The sequence below is a fragment of the Chlamydotis macqueenii genome, chromosome 8 (genome assembly GCF_036417535.1).
Source record: "Chlamydotis macqueenii isolate bChlMac1 chromosome 8, bChlMac1.mat, whole genome shotgun sequence".
NCBI classification, from domain to species: domain Eukaryota; kingdom Metazoa; phylum Chordata; class Aves; order Otidiformes; family Otididae; genus Chlamydotis; species Chlamydotis macqueenii.
The window spans coordinates 11275113-11290931 of record NC_141563.1 but is presented as its reverse complement, the minus strand read 5'-3'; the positions used below and the strand labels follow the sequence as shown (position 1 = coordinate 11290931).

The 15819-nt window shown below is 35.8% G+C and overlaps 1 protein-coding gene across 26 annotated transcripts in view; it reads right to left on the bottom strand.

Annotated features, from left to right (window-relative positions):
- Window positions 1-15819, bottom strand: part of RABGAP1L (RAB GTPase activating protein 1 like) — a 261321-nt gene that overhangs the window by 211150 nt on the left and 34352 nt on the right. For 25 of the 26 annotated variants that reach the window (XM_086753424.1, XM_086753426.1, XM_086753427.1 and 22 more), the window contains 7 exons: window positions 13919-14076; window positions 11612-11804; window positions 9268-9478; window positions 7110-7284; window positions 6189-6349; window positions 5289-5399; window positions 1480-1546 (listed from right to left, as the gene is read on the bottom strand). In XM_086753424.1, coding sequence (XP_086609550.1) covers window positions 1480-1546; window positions 5289-5399; window positions 6189-6349; window positions 7110-7284; window positions 9268-9478; window positions 11612-11804; window positions 13919-14053 — 1053 coding nt within the window. In that variant the 5' untranslated portion in view covers window positions 14054-14076. The remainder of the gene's footprint in view (window positions 1-1479; window positions 1547-5288; window positions 5400-6188; window positions 6350-7109; window positions 7285-9267; window positions 9479-11611; window positions 11805-13918; window positions 14077-15819) is intronic. The other variant, XM_086753451.1, reaches the window with a different exon arrangement.

Sequence of the window (15819 nt, the reverse complement as noted above, 5' to 3'; positions counted from 1 at the left end):
AAAGTTAATAATAACACCAATACATCTCTATCTGGTTAAAATAGAATCATAGAATGGTTTGGGTTGGAAGGCACCTTTAAAGCCCATCCAGTCCAACCCCCCTGCAAGGAGCAGGGACATCCCTGACTAGATCAGGTTGCTCAGAGCCCCGTCCAACCTGGCCTTGAATGTTTCCAGGGATGGGGCATCCACCACCTCTCTGGGCAACCTGTGCCAGTGTTCAACCACCCTCGCTGTAAAAATTTTTCTCCTTATGTCCAGTCTGAATCTACCTCCCTCTATTTTGAAACCATTACCCCTAGTCCTGTCACAACAGGCCCTACTGAAGAGTTTCTCCCTGAAAATAATCTTATACTATACATCTGTTACTTCTACAAATACTTCTTACAGACCTGCTAGGTCACTAAGTTCTCCAGATGCACATAGGGAGAAGAGGGGTTGAAAGGAAAGTACAATTTATATTTATATATATACATGCTATATTTTTTTATATATATATATATATATATATGCTATAGCCAAGAAGCAAACTAATAAGCCACTACATTCAGCAGTTACATGTACTTGGAATGTAAATGTAAATGAATTATAGGTGGAGTAAAGGATTCAACTACAGAGTCCATAAAGAAAAAAGATGTTATATAGATTTACAGAAGCCAATTCATTATGCTCCATAACTCACTATAATTTATTTTCTAATCAAATAATAAAAATGGAAAAGAACACCTGATGTCAGCAAATAAAAAAAGAAAAATGATCCAGTAGGTACAAACATGCAAATAAGTATTTGCATATTTTATTTCTGACAAGAGAACTAAATACTGATAACTAGAATCATCAACATGAGTAAAAAAATGGACTAGGCCAAACCGGGATAACTGTACAGCCACAAAATGTCTGATTGGTTTAACATAAGCACTTCTTAACTTGAAAATGGTTGTATTCTTATCCATAGCATGAAAGTAAATTGATATTATCACAGAAAGCGTCATATTATTTTGCAATTCTCTTAGAAACAACTCAGAAGAAAAGAAAATTGTAAAAGACAAGTGAATACTTCAAGCTCTGAGCAAGAATTTAAATTCAAATTAAGCAAATAAAGGCAAAGTTTTTAGCACCTTGGAAAAACAAGACTACTTCCCCAACATCCAAATATTTTAAAAATTATTTGCTCTAAATTTTTAGGCAACACACTTAACACAATGCAGGAAGCTTAGTTATTTGTAAAAGCCAGCTGTCAGCTGACTTAATCAGTGTCTTCACCAATTGAACAAAAACAGATGGCACAGGTTTTGACATTAAAATGTTTTGGCCATGGTATGTAACAAGTTTGTTTCTAGTTTTAAGATATAAACCCCAAGTATTAAGCAAAACAAAAAACAAAACCAAACAGATGAAAAGTTTGTTTGGTTGTTTTTTTGTTTTTTTTTTTTACATCACCTCTATCTTACTAAAGGGATTATCAGAGCTAAGTATTACCATGTCTAGTAAATGCATGTCACTGTTCTTCACATTCCGTCCAGGGCTTAGTAGCATTCCAAAGCATCTGTGAAGTTTGTTAGAAGGAAAAAAAAAAAAAAAAAAAGAGAAAAAAAATATATTAGCTTTTCATAATACAAAAGTATTTTCTTGAACATAATGGCACAGCCACCTACTGCTTCTAATTTAAAGAAAACCTTTCCTTGTAATTTTCTGTTAGTGTTATGGCAACGCTCAGGAAATATCACAATATATATTGTTGAAGTGACAATGAAATTATTTTCCAGCATGAAGATGAGATAAATAAGTGTCTGACCAGTGAGCAATCAATTATTCTTAAAGACAACTTAGAATATTGAGCTTAAAGATACTAACAGTTCCTGTACATCGGCAACGAAGACAGGCAAGAAGAAATTCACTCTCTTCCCAGTCCATTTTAAAAACTCTTTTCATACAATCACATGAAAAGTTACAAATCTGAATGCACCATGAAGAGCCGTCCATTCCCACCTTCTCTAAGTCTCAACAAAACAGTTCTGTCATCTGGGCAACCCACTTATGCAAATGAAAATTTAGATTTTTCAGCAAACACAAATTCTGAGAGATTATTTGAAAATTCATAGGTTCACAATGAAGACAGAATAGTTTCACAGCTTTCAGGCAAGCACACTGTATCATGAACAGAGATATAATAGCAACTATCATTTCAATAATCCTATTAACTGTAAATGTCTTGAGATATGCAATTACTACACCATCTAGTAAGTTTGCCCCAATTATGCTTGGGTATATGATTTTCATTTTCCACCTTATTACACTTAAACAGTAACTTACATCCACAATTGTATTCTTCCTTCTCTATACTCTTTTCACTACTAGAATCTTAAAAATCAAAGTGGTAAATAAAACAGTATACAACAACAATATTTATTTATATAACATAATGCAGAGCAGTGTAAAGCAACCAAGGTAGCTAGGATGCTAGCACTTTCATTTAACCACACAAGCAGGCTTCTTTGTGAGACTAATTAGCCCGAGCAGAATGTTACAGCAGACTGACTTACTACGTTTTGTTCCTGATGCAGAAATAGCTCTGAGAAGGCTATAATTTGTAATAGTAGAGGGGTCACTAGCTTCTCGTACATCTGCTGAAGAAAACTGTACGGCTAAGGTTCAGAGACAGGCAAAATATCTGTGCTTTTCAAAGACAACAGCTCACAGATCCTAGCTCTTGCTGTGCTTCTCTCAGATCTACACAAGTTCTGATGTGTGCCAGCCAAAATACTTGGGAAACATGCTTCCAGAAGAGTGGGAGTCAGGAACAAGTGACCTCTGTCTCTCACAGAAGCAGAAACTTCTGATGACTGGCAGCATCCTGCTACTAGACGGGTAAGGGCTTCTCTTCCCGCTAAGCTCAAAGCGCAAAATGAGTTCAAGACCCTCACTTGCAGAGGAGCTAGATTTTATGCAGTTGTCAACACGTTCAGCCTCCTATTTGAGGAGGGTGAACCACAGACCCAAGTTTCAAAATCACCTGCATAGACCGTGGGCCTCACCCTTGCCACTTCTGACATGTTCCGTTTCTGCACTTACAGCTGGCTACCAAGTGGCTACGCGCAGGTACACTACTCTGTTTAAATTCAACTAGTTTCTAGACCCGCAAAAAAAGAAAAAAAACCTGAAACTATTCTTCACTGATATATATTTCCATTCATATAAAGATAAATGCTACCTACGGAGAAGGCTGATGGAATTAAGTTAACATGGAAATACGATCTTTAAGAGTTTCCAGTACTACTAAGCAACTAACCAATATTCTTCAATATTCACCAGTTCTAAGGATGCCAGTCTAGACTTTAATCTAAGCTATACCAACATAACTGGTCATTAACTCTCCTGTATGACTGGTAGCACACTATATTTAAACACCACTATATTGAGAACAGAGTCAATCCTCTTATTTCTCAGAATGAAAAGCTATTTCACTCTTCAGAACAACATTCTTAAAGCCCCCTAATCATTAACCAGAATTTTCTTCTTGAATCCTGTAAACAACTGAGACTTGAAATCCCACACTGTGGGACTGAATCTATGAAGTACCATACAACTCAAACCTAGGACACAGAAACGAAGAACGTTTCTTCACCTGCTTTGACCTAGATAAAAATAGGCAAAATCCAGGTCAAACAGCCCACAAAGGTAGGAAGGGCCAAAGTAACTCAATTGTGAGTAATTTTTCTCTATCAATCTAACCCAGCCATAGGCCCTATCTGAACACTAGGAAGTGGAAGTTTCTCTGAGTGATAACAGGTTTACTCTTCTGAGAACATGAAAAAAAAAGATTTTTTAACTCTTTAGACCAGAGACCAAATTTCCCTATCAACAACTTTTTTTTTGCATTATAATTTCCACTTAGAAATACTTTTGAAGACACATTAAATTGCTTAGAAGCTCACTGTCTGATGTAACCTGAATTGATCTTTTATATTGGTTTTGAATTTTAAGTAAAGTGTAAGTACATAAAATTACTTACAAGCCTCTATATGTCATGTCAATTAAACAACTTTTTACCAGCGAAGCTTGTGGTGGTAAAAATAACATCCTAATTGAATAGCCTAAATGGTATCAAAATTAAAGCTAATTTCTAAGGAAGGTAACTTTACTTTTTGGGGGAAAAAAAACCACAATCAAATACTGTTCAGAAATGCTTAAAAGGAGTTCATCGTGCATTTAAAGCCAATGAATAGCAGAAGCACAATTTTACAACACATAATAATTATGATTAAAAATTGTGTATATTCCTCGCCTAAAATTTTAGTTTCATTTTTGAAATAACACCTTGAAAGCAAGTCAAGAGATCAATCCTAGGGTTTCTGGAGGGTTGTGGGTTTGTTTTTTCTTTTTTCCTTGATTCCCCTGTTATCTTGAATTCCCTTTTCACTAAAATTGAATTATCCTATAGTCACTCTTTTGATAAGATTGCCATCTGGTGGTGTTTGCTATTTTTATCAATTGCGCTATTGAGAAGGAATTTCCTATTTTAAATTAATACAATAGCTACTACTACTATAGTAATAAGAGTCTACTGTTAATGAACACATTAACTAACAGTTATTCTTCAGATGCACGGTCCACTTCTTGTGCAAATGCTTTGCAGAAAAGGCCAAATTATTCTGTCTAAAAGAGATCCCTCTCATGTAATTTCCAGGAAATGTAACAGGAGTCATCAACCATTCCTGAGGTCTTCACCACCACTTCAAGACAAACATTAGATTCCCATTATCACAAAACTACAAAGGAATCCTATTCAGCTTGAAGACTCCACCAGAAGATTGCTCCTTCTAACCAGCAGGCTGACTCCAAACTTGTAGTGTTCCACTGATCTGATCTAACAGATTAATACGCTCCAGACAACCTAACTTGGTTACTTTTCCTGAACAGTGAGATGCTGGTAACGTAGAATTACAATAAATGCATGTTTTTACACTACTTAAAAACAACAGAAAGTAAAATCAAAACCATTTGAATGTCGTAAGTATGCTAGAATGACATTCAAAAATACAATAAAAAGGCAAAAAACCAAGAATGCTTGAGTATTACAGGCTGTTTCTTGCTTTCACCTAAAAAACACACAACTGAAAAAATTTAAAATTGAACTGCACACCTATAAAATAATTATATTGTGCAATAATATTTTATTTGGTTTTGTTGATTTTTTTCCTCTCACATAACTTGCAAAGCCAGGGAAAAGTACATTAAATACTGTTCTCTCAAAAACTTAACCTGCATTATTTTTGTAAGAATCTTACCTTTCAATGGCCAGTTCTTTGTTCGAGAGCTGCTGAACTGTAATCACCACTTTCTTTTCAATTCCTTGTTTTAGCTTGAAATATAATTTATCTCTATCCTTTGGCACAGGGCTAAAAGAATAAAGAAACAAGTCTCTTGAGCACAGGTATAGAAGATCAACTGATAAATACAGAAAAGAGAGTAGCAGCCCACTTGAACAACTCATTTGAGAGACCTTCACTTCCTTTTTTCACAAGTTAATAAACTGGCACTGAAGAAAAACAGACTACAGGCTCACACTTTGTACACTAACTGATTAGGTCATTTATCAGAAAAACGTATCCAAAGACATATGGAATATTTAAAATGACAGAAAATATGCTATATACTGGCTACAAAGCAAAAAAAAAAAAATAGGATATTTTCACAGAATTAACTTATTGTCAACTCTCTCCTCCATTAAAAATAATCTTGTAATTAACTGTTAAGCAAAGAATACTTTTTTCCGCTGTAGCCTGTAATGCTTAGAGAAGTTCATATTTTCTACATCTTCAATTAATTTCAAATTCATTAGGTTATTAAAAAAAGAGACCACTAGACTGTATTTACTCAAGAAAATTAATTGGTTTGACAAAGGTTTGTAACAGACTTCCTATCTTTTCCATTTACATAGGCTTATCTTGAGCATCCCTACCAGAAAACATATAGTTAAAAGAAACTAACTTGAAAAAGGTAGCCTGATTTTTAGTCTTTTTACAGAAAAGGTACAAAACTGTAAAAGCAAAGCAAAAGGTTTTTTAACAAGTCTACTTATGAAAAGAGGCTACATCAATTTTATTGCAACATAGTAGCTGTGCATTCTGCAAGTAGCTATATGCTTTTTTCAGAGATTTCTACTTTTCCCCTTCCATTCAGATTACCTAAAATTTCCTTTTCCATCATCTTCTTTTACTTCTAAGGAAACACTGAAAGTGTACACGTCACTATCTGGAGTAGGAAGAACAAAGTCCTTAACATTATCAGATGCTTGTTTGGAAGAACGTTTGAATGCTGTTGAGAAACTATATAAAATTCGGCTGACCTGCAGAAAAGTAAAAGAATTAATAGTTTTACCCAAAATGAAAGAGTATTTTCAATGAGGTATTGTGATGTGGTTTGGAAAGTCATCAAGCTACTGTCATTTGCCTCTTACGCTGAACACAAAGCATACCTCTTATACACAAAATGTGCAGATCAAGTGTTTAATAACCAAGCAAATTCAGTAACATCATCTCCTATTTCCATTCATGTCACATCCACTGCTCACGTAATGCTCAGTAAATTAATAGAAATTACAAGATTAGGAATGTAACTCATTAGAGGACCTGAATAACATACTTTTCAGGCTGTGTATTTAACGACACAACTTAACAGCTTGCTCTTGCAGATGACAAAAAACAAGGAGGCTTCTTTTTTTCAACCTCTGTTTTTCCACCCTAGAAAATCCTTTTCTCCCAAACTATCATGTAGTTCTTCCTAAAATATCTAGTCCAGAGTACTGTAAAATGATTCTTTGTAACTCTCAAGGTCTACACTGCAATTTTAGTGTGAAATTTACCCGAATAAGACCTGAAAAACAAAATATTTGTATTAAACTCAGGCTTAGTAAACTTTGTAAATTTTGGCATTTTATTGAACTACATTAATATTCATGTATGACTAGCTGCACATTCTGTGAAATTCATTATATATGTGTTAATACACTTTTCAAGGCACTATATACCATTTCCACAGCTGGAGTAACATCTTAAAATACCGCTTGTATCCTTTTTACCAGGCACTGTACAACATTTAATACTTACTGCCTCTTTAATCTCACAGGAGAAAACATGAATCTGGAACTCTTCAGTTCCACAGCTGCTTTCAGTAAATGCAAAACAGTCACTCTCTGAAGTCCCACTTTGTCCACGCACACAAAACAACACCTTATAAATTGGAAAAGAGGCTATCTCCACATTGCTTGATTGATTTATTATTCTGTCAAGGGAAGGAATGAGAAGGATCAAATAAAAAGGTCAGTAAAACAAACCGGTCTACCTGAAAGACTTCTGCAATTAGATAAAATATCTAAACTGTAATTACTACTAAATTCAATTACACAAGATGGGCAGTAGGAACAGAAAGGAGAGGCTTTTCAAATTTACCATGTAAATGTTTCTGCTTTTAACATTTTTTTTCATGTTCCATAATACAGACAAATATGGTACCTCTATACCATGCGTTAACAATGACTGTCATTGCTCTGCAATCATTAGTGAAAAACACAAGTAGAAATGTAGAAGCCACAGCAACTGTGAAAATGCTATTTGCATACAAAAATCAAAGAAAATTCAACATTATAAAAGAATTTAAAACTTTGTTTAAGAAAACATTCCTTATTCAGCTTGGTCTTATTATTTATACAGGACTATACAGTTTAGCAAATGCTTGCTGCTATGTTCAGGTGAATATTAATCACAGACCTAAGGGCTCACACAAAATTTTAAATTCCTCCCAACCTTAGATCCCAAAAAATATTTCAGAAACTTTAAAGAAGACAACAGAGGTGGTAGTCTCAGAATGGACAACTAGACAGTGCATTTTAAAGAACAGTAGCCAGAGCTACACAGCTCTCCCCTGCCTTTTCGCTACTTGTCCATATGCACATTTCCATCAAGGGTGAATAAACGTTAGTTACCTGGAATAGAATCCCGAGTCTGTAACAATAAAAATAAAAGACTAATCTTCCAAAAGCAAGAAAAGCCCAGAGAGGATTCAGCACACTGTAATACTGGTGGAATACATTAAATAGAACCCCTCATGACAAGTGTTCAGATACCAGGAAAGGAAACACCCCTCAAAGCTGCCACTGGTGCCACTTGAACTTTGATGGAGTATATCGTGTCACACATGGATTCACCTTTACAGTTCTGTGCAGATTCTTATGCAGTCCTTTGCTTAGTGATGTCCTCTGCAATTAAAGACCAAAGGAACCTGCAGTTTCACTTTCAAAACAACCTTCCTGAATGGCCACAATTCTAGGAAAATAGGCACAGCACACCTAACATCCGGTGTCTGAGAGTTGTCATCATAAAAACACGCAGTGTAATCTCCTAATTCAAATGAAATACTGCCGTAACATCAAACTAAATCTCAAATTGAGTTCAAAGAGCAAAATGGAAGAAAATAATATATGCGCTTGAAGGTCCTTCTGTCTTTCTGCACAAGATGACAGTCAATACATCGGCAGAGCACAGGAAACGAAGGAAATCTAACCATATCCTTCAGATATCTTGGTATCAGAGTTTAAAAATAAAAATAAACGTCTTGAATATTGAAATGCTCCCTACTTCTGGATGCAAGCCTGCTGCAGGTGTGCTTTTAGTGCACCCCAATTAAGAACTCTTGACTGTCTCATCACTAATTAAAAGACCCTTTTCACACAGTACAAGTAAATGTTTTCTAGTATCTAGAGACTATCAGCATATGCATCATGAGGCAGATGCAGGTGAGACTTTGCTTTAGCACAGCAACGTCTGGAAACAGAGACTAGCACCTCAAGTCCTCAACATATATGGAAGAGTAAAACAGAAACTTCTTCAGCTAACCCAAGGCCAGCAGGTCTACTACTGTCTTAACCTATTTACCTTAGAGGGGATTACAGACTAGGGAGGTTGGGAGAAAACAGGCGTTATCAGTTTTCCATTTCCAGTACCTCTCTTATTACCATATTTGAGCAGAGATGCAGGTAGAAATATTCTTTTGTTGACACTGTATGGCAACCACTACAACCAACTATGCACTGCATGTTAAATTTGTGCATGCGTTTTGTTGCTTCAGAGGAATTTCTCAAAAATAACTGCCTTCAGCAAGAACTTCAGGCACAAATCCAGCAATTCTACTTCCCTCTATGAGTAACAAAGTCAGAATCCACCTTTTATGTGTCTGTGCAAGTAACAAAAAGAAATATTTGTATGTTACCTTACAGAGCCTTCTGGAATGTTTGGAACATAAAGCGTTACAAGTAAAGGGGCTTGACTTGAGGATTTCATGTTTGCCATGGCATGTAGAGCTTCTGTTTCATTTCGAGGGGCAGACACCTTTGTGCAACCTAAATAAGTCAGTTTGTTAAACAACACACTGTTCTCTTCCAGAGGTTCACTGGGAGAAGATGGCCTTGGTGCAGAGATTTCTGAAAATGAAGAAACCATGTCTTTAACCATTTGTTTTTATCGCTACACACTGTTTTCTGAATGAGTTCCATAGCAAAATCTCCCACTTTTTCTAAGAATAGACATGGGCGTCAAAAGTCCAGCTCCAATAGTAAAAAAATACATTCAGCAGCTTAATATTAACGTGAAGTCCATTCTAGTCTAATGCATGTTTCCAAGTATGGCATAGGGATAAATTGTCTTTTGATTATTTTTAGCAGTGCTAGAATACAACTTTTCCTTAAGCTCTATTCCCCAGATGTTCTTTACTTTAGTTTGCTTATACCTCCTTCTAATTCCTACCCGTAATTTTCCAAAAAGATGCTTCTAATTCTCTTCTCTTCTCTCCCATGTCTTTGAAGCTTGTGTAGATTTATTAAAAGTGGGTCACATTTCTGGAATAGCTACATTAACTGCAAGAAACCATTGGGGAGATGGAGAAAATAAAAGGGATATCTGTTGTTCCTCTATCCAGCAGAGGAGAAGGAATCTTTTTCCACTGTCACACTACTATAGACAGGGGTAATCTTGTGGGAGCTTTTGGTTGTTTCCTGCTGGGTCTGGTTTTTTGGATTTTTGGGGGTTTTTTTTAAAGACATTCTGATATTTGAGAAACGAGAGGCGAGGTGGAAGAAAAATTTATTAAGTTTGGAATCAGAGTAATCAAGGTTGGAAAAGACCTCTAGAGGTCATCTCGCTTTAATGCCTAGTCAAAGACAGAACAGGTTAGATTAGGGCTACTTTCAAATCAGGTTACTCAGGGCCCCATCCAGATGGGTTTTGGTATCTCGAAAGATGGACATTCCAAACCTCTCTAAGCAATCTGCCCTGTTATTCCTATTTCTTATTACTATAACTAATATTTCCATAATACATAAATCATAAAGATGGCAAAATTGGATTATTTCAATTGGGAAGGGGGTGTGAACGCATCTACAATTATTTCTTTGTTCATCCATGCTAAGGCTGCTGTTCTGTTTGAAGCACATCAAGCAGGGAGCCAGTAAGGTAAGTTTATCAAAAATACAGTATACACATTATAAAGAGAAAGAAGTTTCTATTATACATAAACTGTCTATCTTATTCTACTGCAAAAAATTTTTATTTTTTTTTTTACTTCCCAGACAGATGCTATGGGAATCATCCGATACAATGCCACAGAAGTGCTCTGTATACTACTGAGGGAAAAAGAATTCTAATTCAAGGCCCACAGAGATGGCCACTGCCTTATATTGCTAATATCTGGAGGGGAAAAAAAAAAAAAAAAAAAAAAACCAAACCAAAAAAAACCCCCTCAAGTTCTTTGGTAAATTATTCATTTTCTTATATTATGTTTCAGTGTTATCACAAACAGTGCAGCAAAGCAAACACTGAAATATCTGTAGACTGCTATTTTGCACAAAATATTAGCAGTTATGAATAGTCAGTGCAGTAAAAGTAAAGAAGTAAAAACACAAACGAAACAAAAACGTTCAGATGAGCTCTTTCACAAAAGCATAAATCAAATAGACATGAGCAAATTTCTAAAATTCAGTCTTAGATTATTCAATAGCTTCTAAATACTTCTAGACCAAAGTAACAGATGGGCTTGGGGAAAAAGAAAAAAAATACCAGTTTACATAAAAAGCTCTCAGTCCTCCCTTTTTAGTCAAGATTTCAAATGCCAGCAAAGTACCAAAATCACTCCTAGCTAGTGTCAGACACAAAGCTGTCCTTACCGATACTCGGTGACAAAATCAGAGCTGAAAATTTTATCAGTTTGCTCAGGGTAGTACTGTCAACGAACACCGCCCTGAAACCCTGTAGCATCTCTACCACATCTGTAGTCTATTTTGCATGTTACCCAGCACTTACTCCTAACTCATCCGTGAGTTAGGAGACAAAATGAAAATTATCTTGACCAAAACAGAGCAGCAGAGTATCTATCTGATGATAGCTTATTCCTGCCTATAATCTCAGAAAAGGAGGGGATGGGCCAGGATATTCTCCAGGACAGCTTTGGAATGAAGCTTCAGAAAGCTTTACATTCATTTTAAGGTCAACTTAAAATTGCATAAAGGAAAAAAAATGCCATGTATGATTTGGGGAGAGGGGAGGAAGCACTTTAGCAATACCTGTAGTAGAAGGGTCTAAAACAAGGTGTAAAGATGGCTGATTTGTTTGACCTGCTGACCCATCTCCAGTTGCCTGGCTGCTTGCATCACTGGAACCTTCTCCAAGAGCAGTGAAATTGTGCTGGTCTTTTTCAGAATCTCTCAGTATCTCTTCCATTGCCTTCTCCAGTTGATCATCTCCATTTGAAAATACCTGTAAGCAGAGGGAGATTATATTTTTTAAAGCTACTTGTAGCTATACTTTCACTATTATGTTTCAAACATAGTCTTACTAATTGCAGAAGTTAAGAAACTTTGCTAAACAAGACAACACACTAAGCACCTATGAGACTGTATCATAATACAGCTGAGATATCCATTTTACTAAATAGAACTAATCACACAAAGCTGCTGATACCCACTAAACACTCAAAGAACATGACTCGTTGTATCTTTTGCTTTTTAATATTCAATGCTACAAAAGTTAAAAGTTACTATATTAATGAGCAATAACCAGTAAGAAAATTGTGCAGTTGCTGAATTATTAGTATTACTAACTTAGCATTACTAACTGAAAAGTACAAACAAAAAACCTTAACATTCAGTTTGATGTCAACTTTTCAGATGTGCAATATTAAAAAAAATAATCTCAGTGCAAATGAAAACCTGTGCTTTGTGGGTAGTTTAAATGACCAAAATAAAGAGCGCTACATTTCTTTTTCTAAAAATTACTTAGAATAAGAGAAACTCAGCATTCTCCAATAAATCAGGTTTTTTTTAAAAAAAAAAAAAAAAAAGATGTCCTGAATAAAGCATCTTTTTCCATGATAATTGAGCTCATTTTAACTAGTCATTCATGCCTTTTTGCCTAATTCTTATATTGCCCCTTCCTCAAGGTCTGCTCACCGCTCTATACATGCCTATGGAAAATGACAGGCAGCAGAATAACATTCTTCTGACAAATAAAAAGGACGTTACAGACTTATCTATTTTTCACATAATTCTCCATCTGTAGAATCAGCGTTTCACAAGATGATTAGTCTAATTTTCTAGATGGCAAAACACAGGGAGGACAAGTAACCTGGCCACGTCTGCATTCCTCCTCCAGAGTCACACAATATGCCAGCAGTGGAGCCAGATATTTGCACTCTAGTTTCATATGGCAGTCAGCTGCTCTTCCCACCCACCAGTCAACGCTGACAGCAATTTTCCTGTGTTATAGAGGACACTAACATATACCTCAAAGCTTAGGACTAAAGCACGCTGGAGCCAAAGATTTCAGAATCAACAACAGGAAATCAAATATAATCCAGTCTCTCTTCCCGTTACATATAATGCACATATTCTCACTGCCAGTCCAACCACCATCCATCTAAGAACTACAGACCTCTCTTAAAATAACAGGTTTGTGTGTTTAGATCATCCATTCAGAACATGGAGATCAGACTTAGTTCCGGAAAATTTTACTTTCTCAGTCATATCCAATCCATTTCAGTTGTTTCATCAACTGTCCCTCACATGGGAGTGGTGCAAGTGTAAGGAAACAGGAAGAAAACGATAAGACACATTCTCTAGGAAAAAAAAATACAGCCTTTCACAAGTGCTAGCTTTTCAGATAAAAAAAAACATGGCCAATAATAAAGTTCCATCATGGATTCTACCTCCAGTTCACCTGCCTCTCTCCAGACATAATTACTAAATAAGCAGCTAGTGTTTAATACAGGCAGAAATGATTGGTTGTAAATAACTGCCAAATAGCTACGCAAAGACAGACTAAGTACTTATTGTCATTTCAAGAGGAACAAATTCCTATTGTTCCAAGTGGACCAAAACCAGTGTACCAGCTACTGCAACTCAAATGGGGAAATTTATAATTAACCGATCAACTGTTACTCAAATCCTAAAATAGTCTGCTACTAAAAGAATAAAAACTAAGACTCTGTGGTCTATTTCTATGCAGCCTAATTATGTGCTTTTAAGATAACAACATTCATAGCCTCTGATCCCTAAATAAAGAATAATTCCCAAGCTCTAATCTGAAGCTCATTCTTTGAAAAGAACTTTTTAGTCCTTTACTAATGTATAAAACCACAGAATACTAACAAAGCTGACTCTGGAACAAGTTATTAAAAGAAAATCTGAACTGCCACTTCTGGACAGATTTGCTTAATCTTAGTTATTTTCACAGGTAATAAGCAAGGACAAAAAATACAGTCTAAGAGTCTCCTCAAGCACACGCAAGTATTTTTAATTAAATGTTCAAAAGAAGTTGCAATCTTCTGATCAATACAAATCTTACTATGCCTTTAAAATAAAGTAATAGTAAACCTTTAGCTGAGGTTTTTCATCTTTTCCAGATGTGTCCTCAGATTGCTGACGAACTAGGACAAATTCTTCATTAATTAATGTGGATACAGTCTCAGGAATCCTAGTGGCTTTGCTAAGTGATGTTTTGACTTCCATCTCGGGTCAGCGTTCTCCACCTGCTGCAAGAACCCAACAAAGAAGGAAAAATATTACATAATCAGTTTTGAAACTGTAAACAACATGTTAATAGGTGTAAGATGAAGTTATTGTAGAATAATATAATATTTAAAGTTCTATGAATGTATTACACTATATTCCTCAAATCCCAAATTCATTGGTGTAAGGAATCTTTTTTTAAATAGCAGCTACGATTTTTAGGGAGGGTGTTCGAAAATACTATGATTTAACAGCAGTGGCTGTTATCTATCATAACACATGAGGAAGTTCACTTGGAACTTCCATTTCTCCTTGTTTTAATCTTCCAGAGCCTGGCCCTCTGCCTCCTGAATTCCTGCCCTTTGTTCTCCCTCGTACAGCTATATTTCTGATGCAGAGCGTCACAAAGGTTGTGTGAAGATATAGATTACCTGAAGACTGATTTTACAAAAAGCTGCATATCAAAGTGTATGCTCTCCACATGAAAACAGTTAGCAATCAATTATGTTAGAGTTGTTTTTATTATTCTTTATATCTACAGATGATGAAGTCCAAGGTGATACTAAACCACAACCACATCCTTCTCAGTAAATTTCTCTGAAACTACCTGCAACAGAGTTAAAATTAACCACGCCGCTTTAAAAAAAAAAAAAAAAAAAAAAATCACCAAACCAAAACCAACAAAACTATAAATATTATGGAAATAGGTAATAAGTTTTCCCTTGTCTGCACAACAAAAATAAAATCTAGGAAAAGAAGGGGGGGAAAAAAATAAGGGCAAAATAATGGTAAGCCTGCATATTACAAGTTCATATAAAAATACAAAACGAAAACCATCTCTAGCACTTCAGAATGAGGACAGCTACTGTAGGTATCCACCAAATAAAGACAGCATCACCTATGTTAGTTCAAAATGTCTTCCCTGATTTCTTAGAGAATGAAGAATATTGTATATTAGACTTTTTACATTTTAAATGGACCAACATTTATATATTTTCTGTGTTAAAAAAAGAGAAAATATATTTTCAGATTAACTCGATAAATAGCATGCACTTCCAGATAAGGTCTATTTCCATTTCAGTCTCCTGAAAAATACTACTATGGCTGAGTGCTGGGATTTATTGTGCTTAAGACTCAGAGTCTGGAAGAGTCATATATAGCACAGGAGAAAACAAACTGCTATTGTTGCCTTTGCAAGGCTGGAAACCGCCCAAAGAGGGCTAGCTCAACCAAACTTCTCTTGTGGCTGGTGAACAAGGACAGCTTTGGCTTCACACTGCTTTTCATAGCAGTCCCAAGGCGCAGAACTGTGCCACGCTTGCTTTTAAGTTACAGTTCCAAACCACCAAGTGATCAAGAAAAGAATGCAAATTTAGGTCTAGCTATAGGGAACCACAAAAGCAGCACTTAAAAAAAGACGTGCATGTTCTCCACCATTCTGAACAGGCATTACTTAACATGCTAGCCACAACAGGCAGTTTAGCAACTTCAGACCAAAACACAAGTGTGGGAACTAGACTACTTTCAATACAAAAATATTCTATATCACTTTTGAAACTACAGTCAACATGCTTTTGCTCTTTCAAAGACTTGGCTTGTCATAACCATTCACATATGCAACTCCACAAAAAGATTTTCCCTCTCCCTAACCTAGCCACAGTTTTACCCGTCAACCCAGTGAGGGTATTATACACAGAAAACTCAGAATAACCAAAGAATTTAAGTTCTTCAGATAACTGACTTGTACCGCATAAAAACTCATTAGA